General features: G+C 41.3%; 1 protein-coding gene across 2 annotated transcripts in view; it reads right to left on the bottom strand.

Annotated features, from left to right (window-relative positions):
* The window catches only part of ANKFY1 (ankyrin repeat and FYVE domain containing 1), a 70,017-nt gene that overhangs the window by 42,080 nt on the left and 10,961 nt on the right, over positions 1–16,976 (bottom strand). For both annotated transcript variants that reach the window (XM_005693418.3, XM_005693417.3), the window contains exons 2-3: positions 11,929–12,121; positions 7,721–7,839 (exon numbers count right to left, since the gene is read on the bottom strand). In XM_005693418.3, the coding sequence (XP_005693475.1) occupies positions 7,721–7,839; positions 11,929–12,121 (312 nt within the window). The remainder of the gene's footprint in view (positions 1–7,720; positions 7,840–11,928; positions 12,122–16,976) is intronic.

The following is a 16,976-nucleotide window of genomic DNA, read 5'->3' on the forward strand; positions in this document are numbered from 1 at the left end:
CAATCTTGATTTCAGCTTGTGCTTCATTCAGCCCAGCATTTCGTATGATGTATTCTGCATGTAAGTTAAATAAGCAGGGTGACAATATGCAGCCTTGAAGTACTCCTTTCCCGATTTGGAACCAGTCTGTTGTTCCATGTCCAGTTCTAACTGTTGCTTCCTGACCTGCATACAGATTTCTCAGGAGGCAGGTCAGGTGCTCTGGTATTCCCATCTCTTGAAGAATTTTCCATAGTTTGTTGTGATCCACACAGTCAAAGGCTTTGGCACAGTCAATAAAGCAGAAGTAAATGTTTTTCTGGAATTCTCTTGCTTTTTCCATGATCCAATGGATGTTGGCAATTTGATCTCTGGTTCCTCTGCCTCTTCTAAATCCAGCTTGAACATCTGGAAGTTCAGGGTACACATACTGTTGAAGCTTGGCTTGGAGAATTTTGAGCATTACTTTGCTAGTGTGTAAGAAGAGTGCAATTGTGCGGTAGTTTGAGCATTCTTTGGCATTGCCTTTCTTTGGGATTGGAACGAAAACTGACCTTTTTTCCAGTCTGTGGCCACTGCTGAATTTTCCAAATTTGCTGGCATATTGAGTGCAGCACTTTCACAGCATCATCTTCCAGGATTTGAAATAGCTCAGCTGGAATTCCATCTTCCAGTTTTGTTCATAGTGATGCTTCCTCAGGCCCACTTGACTTTGCATTCTAGGATGTCTGGCTCTAGGTGAGTGATCATACCATCATGGTTATCTGGGTCATGAGGATATTCGTTGTACAGTTCTTCTGTGTATTCTTGCCACCTTTTCTTAACATCTTCTGCTTCTGTTAGGTCCATACCATTCCTGTCCTTTACTGTGCCCATCTGTGCTTGTGTGTATCTTTTGGCAAATGATGGCAGTCTACCTGCCCCCAATCTATTAAGCAAGTGGCCATAAAAGTCAGATGACCCAATAAACCAGGAACTACTTTTAAAAGGAGTAGACTCTGAGAAGTGAAACCAGCTGGCATTCATCCTGCCTGTTGTATCTGCTTCTAGAAGCCATCACCCCTTCACCAGGCCCAGCACACACACTGGTAAAAATCCATGACTGTGAGGATGAAAAGTCACACCCAACCTTTCGACTTCACTGTGGTCCAAGATGTGTGTAGTCACGCTTTGGAGACCTTGGAATTTTCTATGTGACCTAGTCTTTTTGTTTGTGTGTTTGACTGGCTTTACATAAATGTTTTTGGAAAACATTTGCAAAGAATGGGAATAAATTCATCCTTTTGCAATCAACCAACCATTAAATGAAGCATACTGAGGAAATTAACTTTGTTACTTAAATCCCCAATCTGTGAAAACTGAGAAAGAGGACTTCTCTGGTGGCACACTGGATAGGAATCCACATGCTAAAGTAGGGGACACAGGCTTGATCCCTGGTTGCGGAACGAAGACCTCATATGCTGAGGAGCAAGTAAGCCCATTGCCACATTTTTCGTCACATAACTAAGATCCAACATAGCAAATAAATATAGTAAATCAAAACAAAACTGAGAAAGGTGTTTTGAATCTCCTACTATGACTCTGGTTTGTCTTCAAGTTTCCAACTATTTTTTATCTACCTTACATAAGTTTTTCTCTCATAAAATTTCAAAATCATTATAGGCTATACTTTCTGTTGTTGTTGTTCTGTGCCTCAGGATTTGTGGGGTCTTTGTTCTCCAACCAGGGCCCCAGCAGCAAAAGTGCCAAGGCCTAACCACTAGACCATCCCCACAGACTGCATCTTTCATCATTGAAAACATCCTCTTCGGTCAGTTTAAGGATGTACCCTTAAATACAACTTCTAGAAATAAAAATAAACCCCATATCGTACTTCTAAATAATCCCAGTGTCAAAAAAGAAGAGAGGGTCTAGTTCTGTTATGGGAGTGTGACAACCCACACTATTTTAACTGATTACAGCTACAACTGTCAACAGAGGGCCAAAAGCAACTACTAGAGGATTCTGAGACTCAACAAAACCACCTGAATTGCTCTGGGAGGCAACCCTTGAAGAAGCAATTGCACTGTATCAGTTTCTCGAGTATTTTTTTCCTCTTTATGGCTTTGCGCTGAGGGTAGATCTGTCCAGGAGGAACACGGCTGTCCTGACCATAAGGATGCCTAAAATTCCAATAAGAACACCATCTTTCTGGCCAGATGAACCAGAAGATGAAGCCTAAAGAGCACTGAAGGGTAAGGGGAGAATTCCAGAGAAAAGAGTCAGAGAAGGGCATTTCCTAATTCTGTGTACGAAGCCACACAGGCCTCAGCCTCGCCTCTGAGCCATTCATGCATGGAACAGTCCTAGCACAACTTTAAAAATCGAAGTGAGGGGGTTTCCCTGGTGGCTCAGTGGTAAAGAATCTGCCTGCCAATGCAGGAGACACAGGTTCCATCCCTGGTCCCAGAAGGTCCCACATACCGTGGAGCAACTGAGCCTGTGTGTCACAATTATTGAGCCTCTGCTCTAGAGCCTGGGAGCCACAACTACTGAGCCCACGGGCTGAAAATGCTGAAGCCCGTGCGCCCTAGAGCCCGAGCTCTGCAACGAGAGAAGACACTGCAACGGCTTCTAGAGGCTAGAAGACTAGAGCCTGGCCCCCTCACACCACAGCCAGCGAAAAGCCCACACAGCGACGAGGACCCGGGACAGCCAAAAATAGACAAATGAGACTGCCTCAAAGAAAAAGCTGGAGTGATATGTGAATCACTATCCACAGAAGGTGAAACAGAACCTGTGATTTGCACCTGAAGAGATTCAACATCTTCCAGAGAATGGCACACAGGACCAGAGTCTACAGAACATAATGGCAATGTCCAGGACCCAGTCTAAAATCATTTGTTATGGAAAAAAAACTGGAAAATATGACCATTTTTCAAGGGAAAGAACAACCAAAATATGCTAACTTCAAAATGACCCAGATATTGAACTTATCAAAGAACTGAAAACACTGAATATAACTATGCTCCAGAAGGTAAAGGAAAACACACCAGAAATTAAAAGATAAAAATGCTCAGCATATAAACTGTAAGAAAGAACAAACAGAAATTATAGAAATGAAAAATACAATACATGGAATAAAAACTTACTCAGTGGGCTCAAGAGCAGGCTCAAGTGCAAAAAGTCAGTAAACTTGAAGACAGATCAATAGAATTTATCCTATCTGAAGAATAGACCAAAAAAAAAAAAAAGGTCAGGAGGAAAAACAAACCAAAAAAAGCCTCAAACAGACCTGCTGGATAGTAACAAAGGGTCTAGTATATGTGTGACTGGAGTCTCAGAAGGAAAGAAGAGACCAAGGAAGAAAAGTATTTAAGAAATGATGGTCAGCAGCTTTCTGAATATGGTGACAGACCTAAATCTTTATAGATTCAAGATTAGAGCATCTCAAACCTCTAGCAAAACAGACCAAACCACAGTAAACAACCAGTACGAGTGAGTACGTGGTGAAGCTGGAACCCTAGTGCACTGCTGGGGAAAATGCAAAATGGTGCAGACCCTATGGAAAACAGCGGCTCAAAAATCTAAAAATAGAAATTCTATGTGACCCAGCAATTCCACTTCTGGTATACTCGAACTGAAAGCAGGATCTTGAAGAGAGATCTATTCACTGCAAAGATTATTTACAGTAGCCACTAGATAGAAGCATATATGGTTAACCAATAAGATGGGCATAAACAGTAGTTACCACAAACTGTTATCCTAAAGATAAAAGAGTTAACACTGTAAACTACCACCACATGGTAACCACTACGGAAAAATTTGCTATGATTATTATCAGAACAGACTCTTTAAACTAACACACAAGACGAATTTAGCATAACCAGAGATTAGAGGGAAAAACACAAAAGCCATGTTAGGATGGAGAAAGGGGACATGACCACAGATAAAACAGATCACCTGAAGCTCTAAGATAATCTCAGGGTGGGGGGCAGATCTCAGCTGTTGGCAGGAGGCCACAAGGCCGTCTGAGTGTCCTCATGACACAGCAGCTAACCTCTCCCAAAGTGAGCAATCCACAAGGCAGAGCAAGGAAGACGTCACAATGCCTTCTAAGATGTATCTCTGAAGTAACATGTTATTATTTACAAGCTCAGTCGGCCTGTACCTAAGAGGAGGGGAATCAGGATCCATCTGGGAAGGGAGGAATATCAGATAATTTAAACTACCATGGATATCAACAAAATACGGAAACCAAACAACCTGGAACCAAGAGTTCTCACTCTCTCTAACAGATATTGCTGAATTTCTCTTGAAAACGGGAACTACCACTGTCCCCTGAGTTTGCCTGAGCACCTTAGCGTGCCTGAGCACAGAGTCTGGGACCCTACGCTCCTTTCACAACACAGTGCGATACCCCCAGGTCCGTGTTCAGTGTGCAGTTTTCCTGACTGGACTGAAAAGGAGGGACGATGCTTTCTGGTTTTGGAACAGCTTGACAGGACCCAGAACACATTCCAGGAAAGCTGAATGACTCACCATAAACACTCATGCCAGGGAACCATAAGATCTCTGCTGGAGGAGGCATGCAAGAAACTCAAGCTTCACAACAGCTATTCTATGGCACTGGAACTGCTCAGTGTCAGCTGCTACTGCTGAAGTGACAGAGGGAGACTATAAACAAACCACTGAGCCTGAAGCAGACTGCTTTACTTCCTAAAGAAGCAAATAGCGTGCATCAAGATTTGTTGTACCGTGTCGCGCTAACGGTTATATCCTTTCTCTTCCCAGCTGATCAGTCAGTATCTTTATAAATGTATCTTTATATATAAAATAATCAAGAAATACAAAGCAAATTCATACCTTTTAAAGCTTCATATTTTGAAACAATGTGAGACTTACAGAACAGGTGTACAGTTCCCATGTACCCTCCACTGATCCTCCCCTAACATCAGCATCTAGCATAACCAGGGCACAATGATTACAACCAGGTGGTTAGGACTGATACAATACTATTAACCAATTACAGACCTTTACAAACTTTGCCAATTATCCCAATAATGTCCTTTTATGGTCCAGAATCCAATTGACGGTTCCACCTTGAATTTTATTATCATATCTCCTAAATCTCCTCCAAAATATAACAATTTCTAAGTCTTATCTTGTCTTTCATGACCTTGCCAGTAATTCTGCGGAATGTTCCTCAACCTGGGTTAATCTGATGCTTTCTCACAATTAGAATGAGGTCATGCATTTCTGGCAAGAATCTTACAGAAGCGACTGTGACTTTGTCACTGGGTCAGATCAAACACACATTTTACTTCTTTGAACAAGGTATGATTTAAGAAAATTTTCATTATGTCCAAATACTTTCTAAATACTTGGTATATAATGCCTATTGTATATTCCTCAACATGGGCTAAAATTCTTAAAACAATTAACAGAATTAAAGTTGTGCTGGGACTTCCTTGGTGGTCCAGTGGCTAAGACTCTGTGCTCCCAATGCAAGGGGCATGGTTTGGATCCCTGGTCAGGGAACCAGATCCCACATGCTACATACAACTATAGATCCTGTAGGCCACAACTAAGACCTGGTACAATAAGGTAAACAAATTAATTAATTAAGAAAATTAGGTTGTGCTTATTTTGAATTTTAAGAAATATTAATTACAAAAGAATTTCAAACGAAAATGTGAGGCTTAGGATGTCAATCTAAGAATGTAAGTATCATGCAAACAGGGATTTAACTTTATTCACTGATATATCCCTAGTACCTCGCAAAGTGCCTGCCACTGAGCATTTGTGATATTAATGGAATAATTATGAAGAAACAGAACATCAGTAGATCCATAAGATGATTTTACCAAACCCACGAGTGGGGAGAAGGTTCAACCATTTAAAACACAGCTTTTTCCCTATTTATACACTTGTTTACAAGAGCCTATTTCCAACCTCCCTCAGTTGCAGGCGGCCACGGGCAGTAATGCTTCCAGGTGTCATGTAACACACAGGCTTGTGAGGCAGTTTCAGCTGCTGTGAGTCCAACTTTAGGCAATCACACCCATGCCCATCCAGGCAACTCCACAGGGCTCAGGGCGAGACACACAAACCTGAGCAGGTCCACGGGTGCCGCCACCTCCTTGGAGCCCTTCAAGTGAAGTGAAAGTCGCTCAGCTGTGTCCAGCTCTTTGCAACCCCATGGATTATACAGTCCATGGAATTCTCCAGGTCAGAATACTGGAGTGGGTAGCCTTTCCCTTCTCCAGGGGATCTTCCCAACTCAGGGATCGAACCCAGGTCTCCCACATTGCAGGTGGATTCTTTACCAGCTAAGCCACAAGGGAAGCCCAAGAATACTGGAGTGGGTAGCCTATCCCTTCTCCAGCAGATCTTCCTGACCCAGGAATCAAACCAGGGTTTCCTGCACTGCAGGTGTATTCTTTACCAACTGAGCTATCAGGGAAGCCCTGGAACCTTTCAAAGATAAACTTTATAAAGGAAAGTAAAGATGCCATAAGTTCTACCACAGATACCTTAGTAGGTGCCTGATTTACCAAAGCCACCAAAAATTTTGGCTCTGCAGCTGCTCATTCCTCCAAGCAAACCTTACAGCAGGGATCAACCATGGCAACGAATTTTTTGAACAAAGACATAATTCAGCAGACTTTTCACACAGCCAATCACTTCTGCAAGTAACTCATATCTTAATGTGTGGGTATGCTCCTTACCATATGGTATCAGTCTTTTGATTATTATTTTCTTTAAATATGAAAGTATAACACATTTCAGAGAAGGCAATGACAACCCACTCCAGTACTCTTGCCTGGAAAATCCCATGGACGGAGGAGCCTGGTAGGCTGCAGTCCATGGGGTCACGAAGAGTCGGACATGACTGAGTGACTTCACTTTCACTTTTCACTTTCATGCATTGGAGAAGGAAATGGCAACCCACTCCACTGTTCTTGCCTGGAGAATCCCAGGGATGGCGGAGCCTGGTGGGCTGCCGTCTATGGGGTCGCACGGAGTCAGACACGACTGAAGCGACTCAGCAGCAGCAGCATAACACATTTACAGGAGACTTGTAATTCTCTTGATTAAATTTAAAATTTGCTCTTTTGTAGTAGCAGTTAGGCAAATACTAAGTGAAAATGTAATTCTGAAGTGAACTTTTGAAAATGATGTTTTTAAGTTTACTTAACCACCATATTTACCCAAATTCTACAAAATATATGTGCCACAAAAACAGTAACATTAAACAGTTTAAGCACTTAAATTCTGAAGATAGCTGGTCATCTTTTGATTGTAAAGAAAGAATATTCTTATTTTTTGCAGTAACTGTTACTTCTGAATTCAGTTCTTACAGACCAGGAAAAGTATCTTGGCAGCTAGGGTTAAACTGTAACCAGCTGAACAATAGCAGGACTTTCTCTTATTGGAAACAAATTTTTTTTCTACATATGCTCTCATATTTATAACATACTACTATATGAAAAGTTATATGGAGAGATATTATTTTATAAATTATAAGAATACTGTAGTTCCTCAAATATTTATGATCTTTTAGCCAGATATTAAACAGAAGTGTCCACAAAGTACTACCTAATGACTCACTATTTAACTAGTTTATGGTCACCACCAATTCGTGAGAGAAGCAGTCTATTTCCGCTAAGCCACAAGTATCTCAAAGTGGCACATCATAACCTTCTGTCAAGTGCTCATGTGCCGGGAGTTTTGAGTCCCCAGCCACTCAGAGGCTCACCTGACAGGTCCAACTCCTCGGTGGAAGACAAACTGGCCAGACTCCAGCTGTCACTGCGGGCCGCCAGGACAAACTTGTGGGCGTTGATGTGCCTGCTCCCAACCTTTATCTTCAAGTCACTGATGAAGAAAAATACCCACAGGTATAAAAAGAAAGACTATCATTATAACTAGGTATAGCTGGAATTCACAGCTAATCAGTATGTGAGTACTGACTGACCAACATTCATCTGTGAAAGAAAGAAAAAAAAAATCACAGCAAAATATATGTCTATGCTAGCACTGATAGGTCATATTTATAATGCATTGCCAGACATGTTTACCAGAGAAGGCAATGGCACCCCACTCCAGTACTCTTGCTTGGAAAATCCCATGGACGGAGGAGCCTGGTAGGCTGTAGTCCATGGGGTCGCTAAGAGTCGGGCATGACTGAGCGACTTCACTTCACTTTTCACTTTCATGCATTGGAGAAGGAAATGGCAACCTACTCCAGTATTCTTGCCTGGAGAATCCCAGGGACAGAGGAGCCTAGTGGGCTGCCATCTGTGGGGTCGCACAGAGTCGGACACGACTGAAGTGACTTAGCAGCAGCAGCAGACGTGTTTCCTATTTCTAACTTCTAGCTTTTAGTTCACATGGGATACTATGCTTTCAAAGACATTCCCCAATGTCACCCCCATGATGGTGCAGCCTACAAGTCACAAAGGATGACTAATATTCATATAAAGAGTAGAAGAGGTTTTATGTAGAAAAAAATCAAGATAAATCGTCAGGGAGAAATAGACTAAAAGACTAAAGACTGTGATAAGAGCTCTCAGCCTACTGTGCTATGATGCTCCACACCGTATTAATGTTTAAGCAAGGTTAATCCAAAAACTATAAAGAAATTAGCTTTGATAAAACAATCAAGAATATGAAACATGAAACCCAATATCTGGACTCCTGTTCTCATCAGAAACACTCAGACCTAGTATTGGCCATTTTTTAACTCAACCATTTATAAAGAAAAGGGGGTGAGGTATCTTTTCTTCAAACATGTTTCCATATATATGACATATCATTATGTGAAAAGAGCTTTCCAAATAGTTATTCATACTTAACTCTGAAATGTCAGATGTCAAGGTAGGAGAGCATCTGGGCAGTTAACAAACACCTAAGGATGACCCACTAGGCTGACAGAAGCATGTGCCATATGGCTAGCTGGCAGCAATCCACAGTCACCCATCGTCATCTCCTTGCTTGTATTTGTGAGGCTTTTCACTTGCATCTTTCCCTTGAAAATAACTTGTTAGGTTGGAAAGCCTTTAGAAACTAAATACATAAAAACCATTATATATGAGAAAAGGAAGAAGAAAAAAATTTTTACACAGATTAACTCATGCACTTAAAAGGAGACACAAACAAGAATATGGTTTCAATACGATGCTTGATGCAGACACATTTTGCTCCACAAAAGCAACCTCTACAGCATAATTATAATTATGTGAGCATATCGACAATTCCAGTTCTATTAAAGAACTAACCAAGCTGCAACGAATTATCTTAGATTAAAAGAATAGGGTATTTATTAATACTGTTAACACGGAACACTATTCATGAAGAACAGAATTGACATTCTATTTAAAGCAAAACATAAAACTGTCTCATATCATATCCTGTGATAACGTTTAAAAAATATAACAAAAACAAAGCACAAATAACTTTTAAACTCTGAATGTACTTACAAAGTATTACATTCTAAGAATGTAAATGAACAGTCACTGCTTACTATTTCTACCACGTATCTTGAGTTTAGCCACAAAATTATAAAAATGAATGTTTCTATAAAATTCCTACTATTATTCATGAATGTCAAGTCAAAGTTTTTTCTTTTATAGTCTAATATCCCAAAGAGATGGAGAAGGAAATGGCAACCCACTCCAGTACTGCTGCCTGGGAAATCCCATGGTCAGAGAGGAGACTGGTGAGCTACAGTCCATGAGGGTTGCAAGAGTCAGACACTAAACAACAATCCCAAAGAGAAATAAATATAAGAATTTCACTAATAATCTCTAATAGTAATTTTTAAAAATATAATTCAAAAATGGAAACTTGGGACAGGTCAAGTCTTTGAAGACTCTATGCGGAAACAATTGGGAGGCTAGCAATTTTGTAAAGTTTTTCATTCTAGTCATTTAAAGGCATTTCCTTTTAAAATGTGGATACAAGGATGTTGTCACTGGAGAGGAAGCATAAAGAGCTTGTTGCTAGAGTGTCTTAAACACTTAGACAGGAAAAATTATGTTTGATTGTAAATAACTACAAAGCAACTAACACTTTCACTTTCAACAATCATTTTTAAGTATCTTATGGGACAAAGCCTTCTCCCCTGAACTTTAGCTAAGAAGTGCACCAATTTCTTCCACATTGCTCAATTTAAAAATTTAACACTAACTCTCCAATTACTCTACTAAAATGCACATAAAAACACTATTTAAACTCTTCAACAAAACACATGTTCATGGGACAAAAGGCTTTTTTTTTTTTATCCCTTATCTTGGTAAAAGAGAATCTGCTTTAGAAATTTATATTCTACTTTCAGTTATTCCATTTCAAAAGCTCAGTCCTCTTCAAAGTCTCCATTCCCCATCTGATCACTGTTTGTAGATAACAAAGGCATTCAGCCTTCTTTTGATAAAAGGACAGGTTTTAGAAGCGGAAGAGAGACCCACTAGAACCCTGGGACCGTACCACAGCTGACCAGGTAAAAAGTTGCCAGAAGAGGAAACTGCCCAGTCTCATTCCCACTGTCTCCTAGAAGGACTACAGTGTAAGAGTGCAGTCAACTGTTATGTAATAGGGAAAGTAAATGGTGGGAATTCTAACGGGAAAGAGCCCTGGACAGTGAGAGAGCTGTGTTGGCTTCCTGGAGCCAGGGAGAACAGTTTTCACTTATCCATGGGAAAAAGAGGAGAAGGAAAAAAAAAGAGAGAGACAGTGACCTATATTTTACAAGTAGCTACATCCATTAGATTTAAAGAAAGGGCTGTCCTTTACTCAGAGTGTGTAATTCTCATTTTTCAGTATTCAGTTTTTCTTTTCTTTTAGAAATGATTAAGATGGTAGATGGCAGTTCTGGATTTTGATCTATTTTAAATGTCTTATTTCCACATTTTACTAAATCATCTATTCCATCTTGCCTCTCCGGTAGGCAAATCCTTCCCGGCACATTCATGTCCTTGTCTCTTTCCCACAACTGCAGCCATCATCCCAGGTCAGTCCTTCATCACTTCCGGCCTGATTCTGCTCTTGTTCTCTCTATAATCTCGCCTACATGATGTTACCAGGCTAATCTGCCTGAAACACCACTTTATGACATTCCTGTAAACTTGGAAACCCTGTTTCACACTTCCTAAAGGATCAAGTCCGATATCCTCACCTTGGCATCCCAATGCAACCCACCCTACCCTTCCCACCACTCTAGGGCTCCTCTGCATGGATATGTACCCTAAAATGCCCCCTCCTCTAAATCCTCCACACATTCCCATCTGTGAGTCTGTTCTCAGCCACTCCCTCTACTAGTGACATTACTGTCTTTATTAAATCCTACTCAGCCTTTAACATTTACCATAAAACTCACTTATAACAGTAGCTTAAAAATTGAGCACTTACTATATGCCAGACACTGTTTATCTAAGTGCTCAAACAGTATTTATTACTTTAATCAACACAATAACTCTAGCTTAGTTCAGTCGCTCAGTCGTGTCCAACTCTGTGTGACCCCATGGACTGCAGCACACCAGGCCTCCCTGACCATCACCAACTCCTGGAGTTTACTCATGTTCTTTGAAGTCAGTGATGCCATCCAACCATCTCATCTCAATAACCCTGAGGTAAATAGTATTCTTATCCCCATTTTACAGATTAGGAGCCTAAGGCACATCACATAGCTCCAGTTCACGTAGCCAGTAAGTGGCCAGCTGAATTGTGTGACCCCAAAGTCCACCCTCAACCATCATGCTACACTAACCAGTAGCTCCAAGATGCCTTCTTGACCAGCCCAAGAGAAGGTGACTTCTCCTCCCCTGAATCCCTGAACTTGCAAGCTAATTCCTATCTGTACCAGGGATGCAATCACCAGGACACCCATAATCTGTGCTGAAGATAAGCAGAAAACGAGAGAGAAAGCCAAAGGATTTGCTTCCCCAAACTGGCCCCATGTCAGCTCACCTATACTGCTCCTGCTCGTACAGGTCGGCCACGATCGTCAGCAGGCGGCTGATGAAGGACTCATTGCTGCTTTCTTTCTTTGCTTGTGCAGCTAGAAGAGTGCATCTCTTCTCTGTCTCTGCCAATTTCCTCTGGAGCTTGACATACTCTTGTCGGAGAAGCATCAAGTGCTTCTCCAACTTGGCCACCTCCTCTGCAAGGAAGACAAAGAATCAAGTTTACCACGCTAGGTGTAAACAGACAGCACACACTCATCCCTCATCCCACAGCCAGGATGGGATGACCAAAATGACCACAGCTGACGCTTGAACAACACGGTTTGAACTGCGTGGGTTTACTTAACACACGGATATTTTCCAGTAGTAAATACTAAACAGCAGGGGCCCCAAAGCAACTCCATCTGAGGTGGAGCTGATGTAATAATAGAAATAAAGTGCACAATAAATGTAACGCGCTTGAATCATCTGGAAACTCTCCTCCACCCCTCAGTCCATGGAGAAGCTGTTATCCTTGAAACTGGTCCCTGGTGCCAAAAAGGTTGGGGACAGCTGCGACACCATCTGCAGTTGGTTGAATCCGAAGAATCAAGGTCACGGAGGGCTCTAAGTTACATGCGGATTTTCCACTCTGCCGGAAGGTAAGGCAGAGTTCCTAGCCACTGATATCGTTCAAGGGTCAACTGTAGTCACATGATGTTCCTATTATTTCTTACTGATACTCCTACAAGACCAAGAATGGTGTTGTTCAGGGTGCCATCACAGTGCAGGGACTTCTTCTCAATTTCCCTGAAGATCAGTTTTCAAACCGCTAGTAGGAATTAGTAACTTCTACATGTCACATGCTGTTTTACAAGTTTTCTGTGAATTCTCACGGTGACCCCATGGGGCAGGTACTATTATGACTAGCCACTTTACAGAGGAGGGCACGGGGTACAGAGAAGTTAAGAATTTGTCCAAGGTCACGAAGCTGGTGAGACGTGTGGGGCTGGGACAACAGCCCAGGCATTCAGTGGCTTATCAGCCACTATCCCACACTACCTGACACCTGCCCTCCCTCGGGAAGGCTCAGGGCAGTCAACAACCATTCAGATGGAAGCAAGTCATATCCCACAGGTGCGCTGGGGCAGATCCTAAAGGTTGAAAACCACTGTTTTTGACTCATTCAACATTTACCGAGTATCTGCGAGGGGCCTGATAGTACAGTACTTAAGCAAAATCAGACATATCTTTCCTCAGAGCTTTTAGTTACTGGGGAAGTAAACGTTTGTAATTATAACAACTGCAACAACTAAATGAAAAACTACAACTCAGATCAGTACTAGAAAGAATAGAGCTCTGAGAACCTATAATGAAATTTTTTTAAAAAAGAAATTTAACTTAGGACATTAGGGAAGGCTTCTCTGAGGAAGCAAAGTCCGGAAACTTCTCTCTTACCTGCAGTTTTGGTGGGGATTCAGGCAATCATGCATAAATCATATCTGCGGAACCACAATGCTGCTGTGGTCATCCTCTGGGCCACAGAACATTCACTCCTCTGCTCCCCACCACAAAAACTCCAAATCTGGACACAGCCCTCAGGGCCATCTCCTACCTTCCTGGACAACGTCTTGAGAAAACTGAGCAACTACCAACAATCCCCACTGTACCAAAAGCGACTCCCATCTACCCCTGCCTTCTCAGAGACTGCAGCTCCCTCCCATGCAAGCTTACGCACTCCTCCTCTGCTCCAAACCCTTCACTCTCCCCAGGTCCTTTGCTTTATCATCAACCGCTCCAGCTCCAGCAACTTCAATCTCTTTCAGCGGGAACCCTCTCATCAGCACGAACAGAGGCCTAGGTCTCTATCAACAGCGAAACAAAACTCTCCTTTCACACATCTAATCACCTCTGCCCTTCCATCTCTAGCTACCACACACATTTCCTCACACACTATCACCCTGCCATTCCCTCCATCTCCACTACCCCCTTGAAGCCCCTCTCACTGATGACTTCCTAATTGCCAAATCTAAGACACTTGCCAGTGGTTCTTCTCTCAGCACAGGACACTGCTGTCCATCCTGCTTTTTCCTTCTTTCAACAACCACCGTGCCACCTTCTCTCCAATCCCGGCGCTCTGTCACTTTCACACACTTCTCTGCACATCCCTCCAAACCCTCCACCACTGATACTCCCCAGGAGGTCTACCCTTGGCCTTCTCAACTGTGCCACCTTCCAAGGCAGCTATATCAGAGCCTTGGTCTGTGGTTAAAACCAAAATCTAGCATCAGTGATCCGTAGACCCTTCTCTCTATGCAGATCTCTCTTCTTAGCTTCAAGGAAATTGCTCCTCTTTGTATGGTCCCTGTATTAATAAATGACACACCATCTATTCCAGTTATCTGCAGAAGAAATGTGGGAGTCACCTTGGATGTCTCCCACTCACTCGTATGGCTCCAACCCTCAGCCAGCTCAAAAAGAGATGCTTCCATTCAAAGAACAGGAATAAGTGGCACATGAGAGTGAAGTTATTATGCAACTATTAACGTTTTCCAAGATATATGTAACACTAAATACACACATTCAAATTATAGGTAACAGAAAAAACAAGGCTGGGAAACTAAGTATATTTTATAATTTCAATTTTATTATAAACATTCAAATATATGAGGAACAGAACGACAAATACCACAAAATATCAGGTTTGTTTTCTTCTCTGCACTTTCTTGCGCATTTCAGGTATTCTGTAACAAATGTGTTCTGCCTTCATAGTTCAGAGAAGACAGTGGCAGCCCACTCCAGTGCTCTTGCCTGGAAAACCCATGGACAGAGGAGCCTGGTAGGCTGCAGTCCATGGGGTCGCAAACAGTGGGGACATGACTGAGCGACTTCACTTTCGCTTTTCACTTTCATGCACTGGAGAAGGAAATGGCAACCCACTCCAGTATTGTTGCCTGGAGAATCCCAGAGACAGGAGCCTAGTGGGCTGCCGTCTATGGGGTCGCACAGAGTCGGACACAACTGAAGCGACTTAGCAGCAGCAGGAGTCAAAAAACTAGATATTATCTCAGGTGTAAATCAGCATTCCTGGGCAAATAAAGTAGAAGGCACTTGCAAGATGAAAATTTGCTTACAGCTGCTGATCACTGTGCTTATGAGTTATGTATCAGATGAGAATTCCTATATCTAATTTTTTTAAAAATACTGCAATTTATTTAGCCTACTAATATTTAAGCCAAATATTGCTTAAAAAAAAAACACACCCACTGGCTTAAAGAAAACAGTACTTACAATGATCCTATTGTAATATTTTTCAAATCTTAGCATTTATAACCACAAAATTCCTTTGGCAGGACTCATATCTACACTTCTACTCTGGTATGACAAATTTACAGGTCACTGGTTTTGAAGAGTTATTTATAGTTACTCAGACTAAAGAGCCAAGAAATTGCAATTATTTACCTGAAACGGAGATGCACAAAGCAGTAAGTTCATGTGATTTTATAAAATGTATACTTATTTTTCCTACAGAGAAAGATATGAAGTTGATGGCCTCTTTAAAGAAAAACTGGCACTGATTTTCTAGATGTGGTTAACAGAAAATGTTAAAGGACATATGAATTTAGGAGTAGCATCAAATTTTGTCTAAAAGTTGCTGTCACTCGGAGCAAAATGAATCTATGGAGTCATGATAATGCTTCTCTTGGGAGGAACGGCAGGAGACTGGTAACTGGGAGAGCACAGCAGGGGTGCCCTCTAGGAGGTAAGATTATTTTTTTGTTATTAACTCAGTGGTGGTTACATTTTAAATATGCACATTCAAATTATAAATAATTTTTATTTTGGTAATTCATTGGGCTCATGCTTTGAACTTCTTTGCATGTATCTTATGCATCAATTAAGTTAAAAAAAAACTGATATATACACTTGTAGTAGCTTCTGGAGTTGCAAGTGATGGGAATATAAATCCGTTTAGTAACTAGCTATGGGGACCATGGGCTCAGACCACCTCTCTCAGCTTCAGTTTCTTTATATGTAAAATAAGAGGGGGGATCTTCTACTCGGTGCTGCTGTGAAAATTAAATAAAATTACTATAACTGGCACATGCGTGCAAAATTGTCAGCATTTCCTCCACACCCCTTTTATGCTTTCCACAATTACATAATTATTGGTTAAATAATTTAAACTATTGTAACTATTTACACAACATTTTTTTGAGTCATGAAAAACAGAATGAGTTTCAAATTTTTATTGACCAAGGAATTAAGATTGATCAATTAAAATCACAGCAAATCAATAGGACATCATCAGAAAGATAAGGTGATGAACAAAAGGAAAAACAGGAATGGAAAAACACTGCTAAATAATGAACGAGCTATCAAGGCTTTAAATACTTCATCACCTCATATAACAAGTCTGCACTGACAATTCCCAAACCAAAGAGTAAAGCCTAACATGCTTTTAAAACTCGTCATTAGGGAATTCCCTTGTGGTCCTGTGGTTAGGACTCGGTACTTTCGCTGCCATGGCCTGGGTTCAATCCCTGATCAGGGAACCAAGATCCTGCAAGTCATACAACAAGGCAAAAAAACACAAAAAACCTTCATTATTATTAATTTGGAACAAGTGCAAGTTAGTTAGGCTGTATCTTAAAAAAAAAAAAAAAAAGCTCTCCAGGAGGCAACTCCTAACCTGCCACAGGAAAAAGTCAGTCAATGTCTATCACTGATCCATCTAGAAATGGCAATATTACCCCTTAGAGGTCAACAGAGAAGAGGGGAAAGTAGTCTGGGAAGTGGGTTCTGAGGGATGGCAAATTTTTATTTCTTAAGCCTTGTAATATTACTTGAGTTTTAAATCGATGTGCACTTAGGAAGCAAATATATTATTTTATACAAATTTTAAAGATTATGGAAAACAATTAAACTATGAGGGAAAGTAAATAATTTTCTAATACCCAAGTGTAAGGGTTTTTACACATCACAAAACTTTAGGAAAGGAAGGAACCTACAGACCACTTCTGGCTCAATTCCCAGACAATGAACTGAGGAGCACAAAGGGGACAGGCCCGT

Source organism: Capra hircus, chromosome 19 (genome assembly GCF_001704415.2).
Source record: "Capra hircus breed San Clemente chromosome 19, ASM170441v1, whole genome shotgun sequence".
NCBI classification, from domain to species: domain Eukaryota; kingdom Metazoa; phylum Chordata; class Mammalia; order Artiodactyla; family Bovidae; genus Capra; species Capra hircus.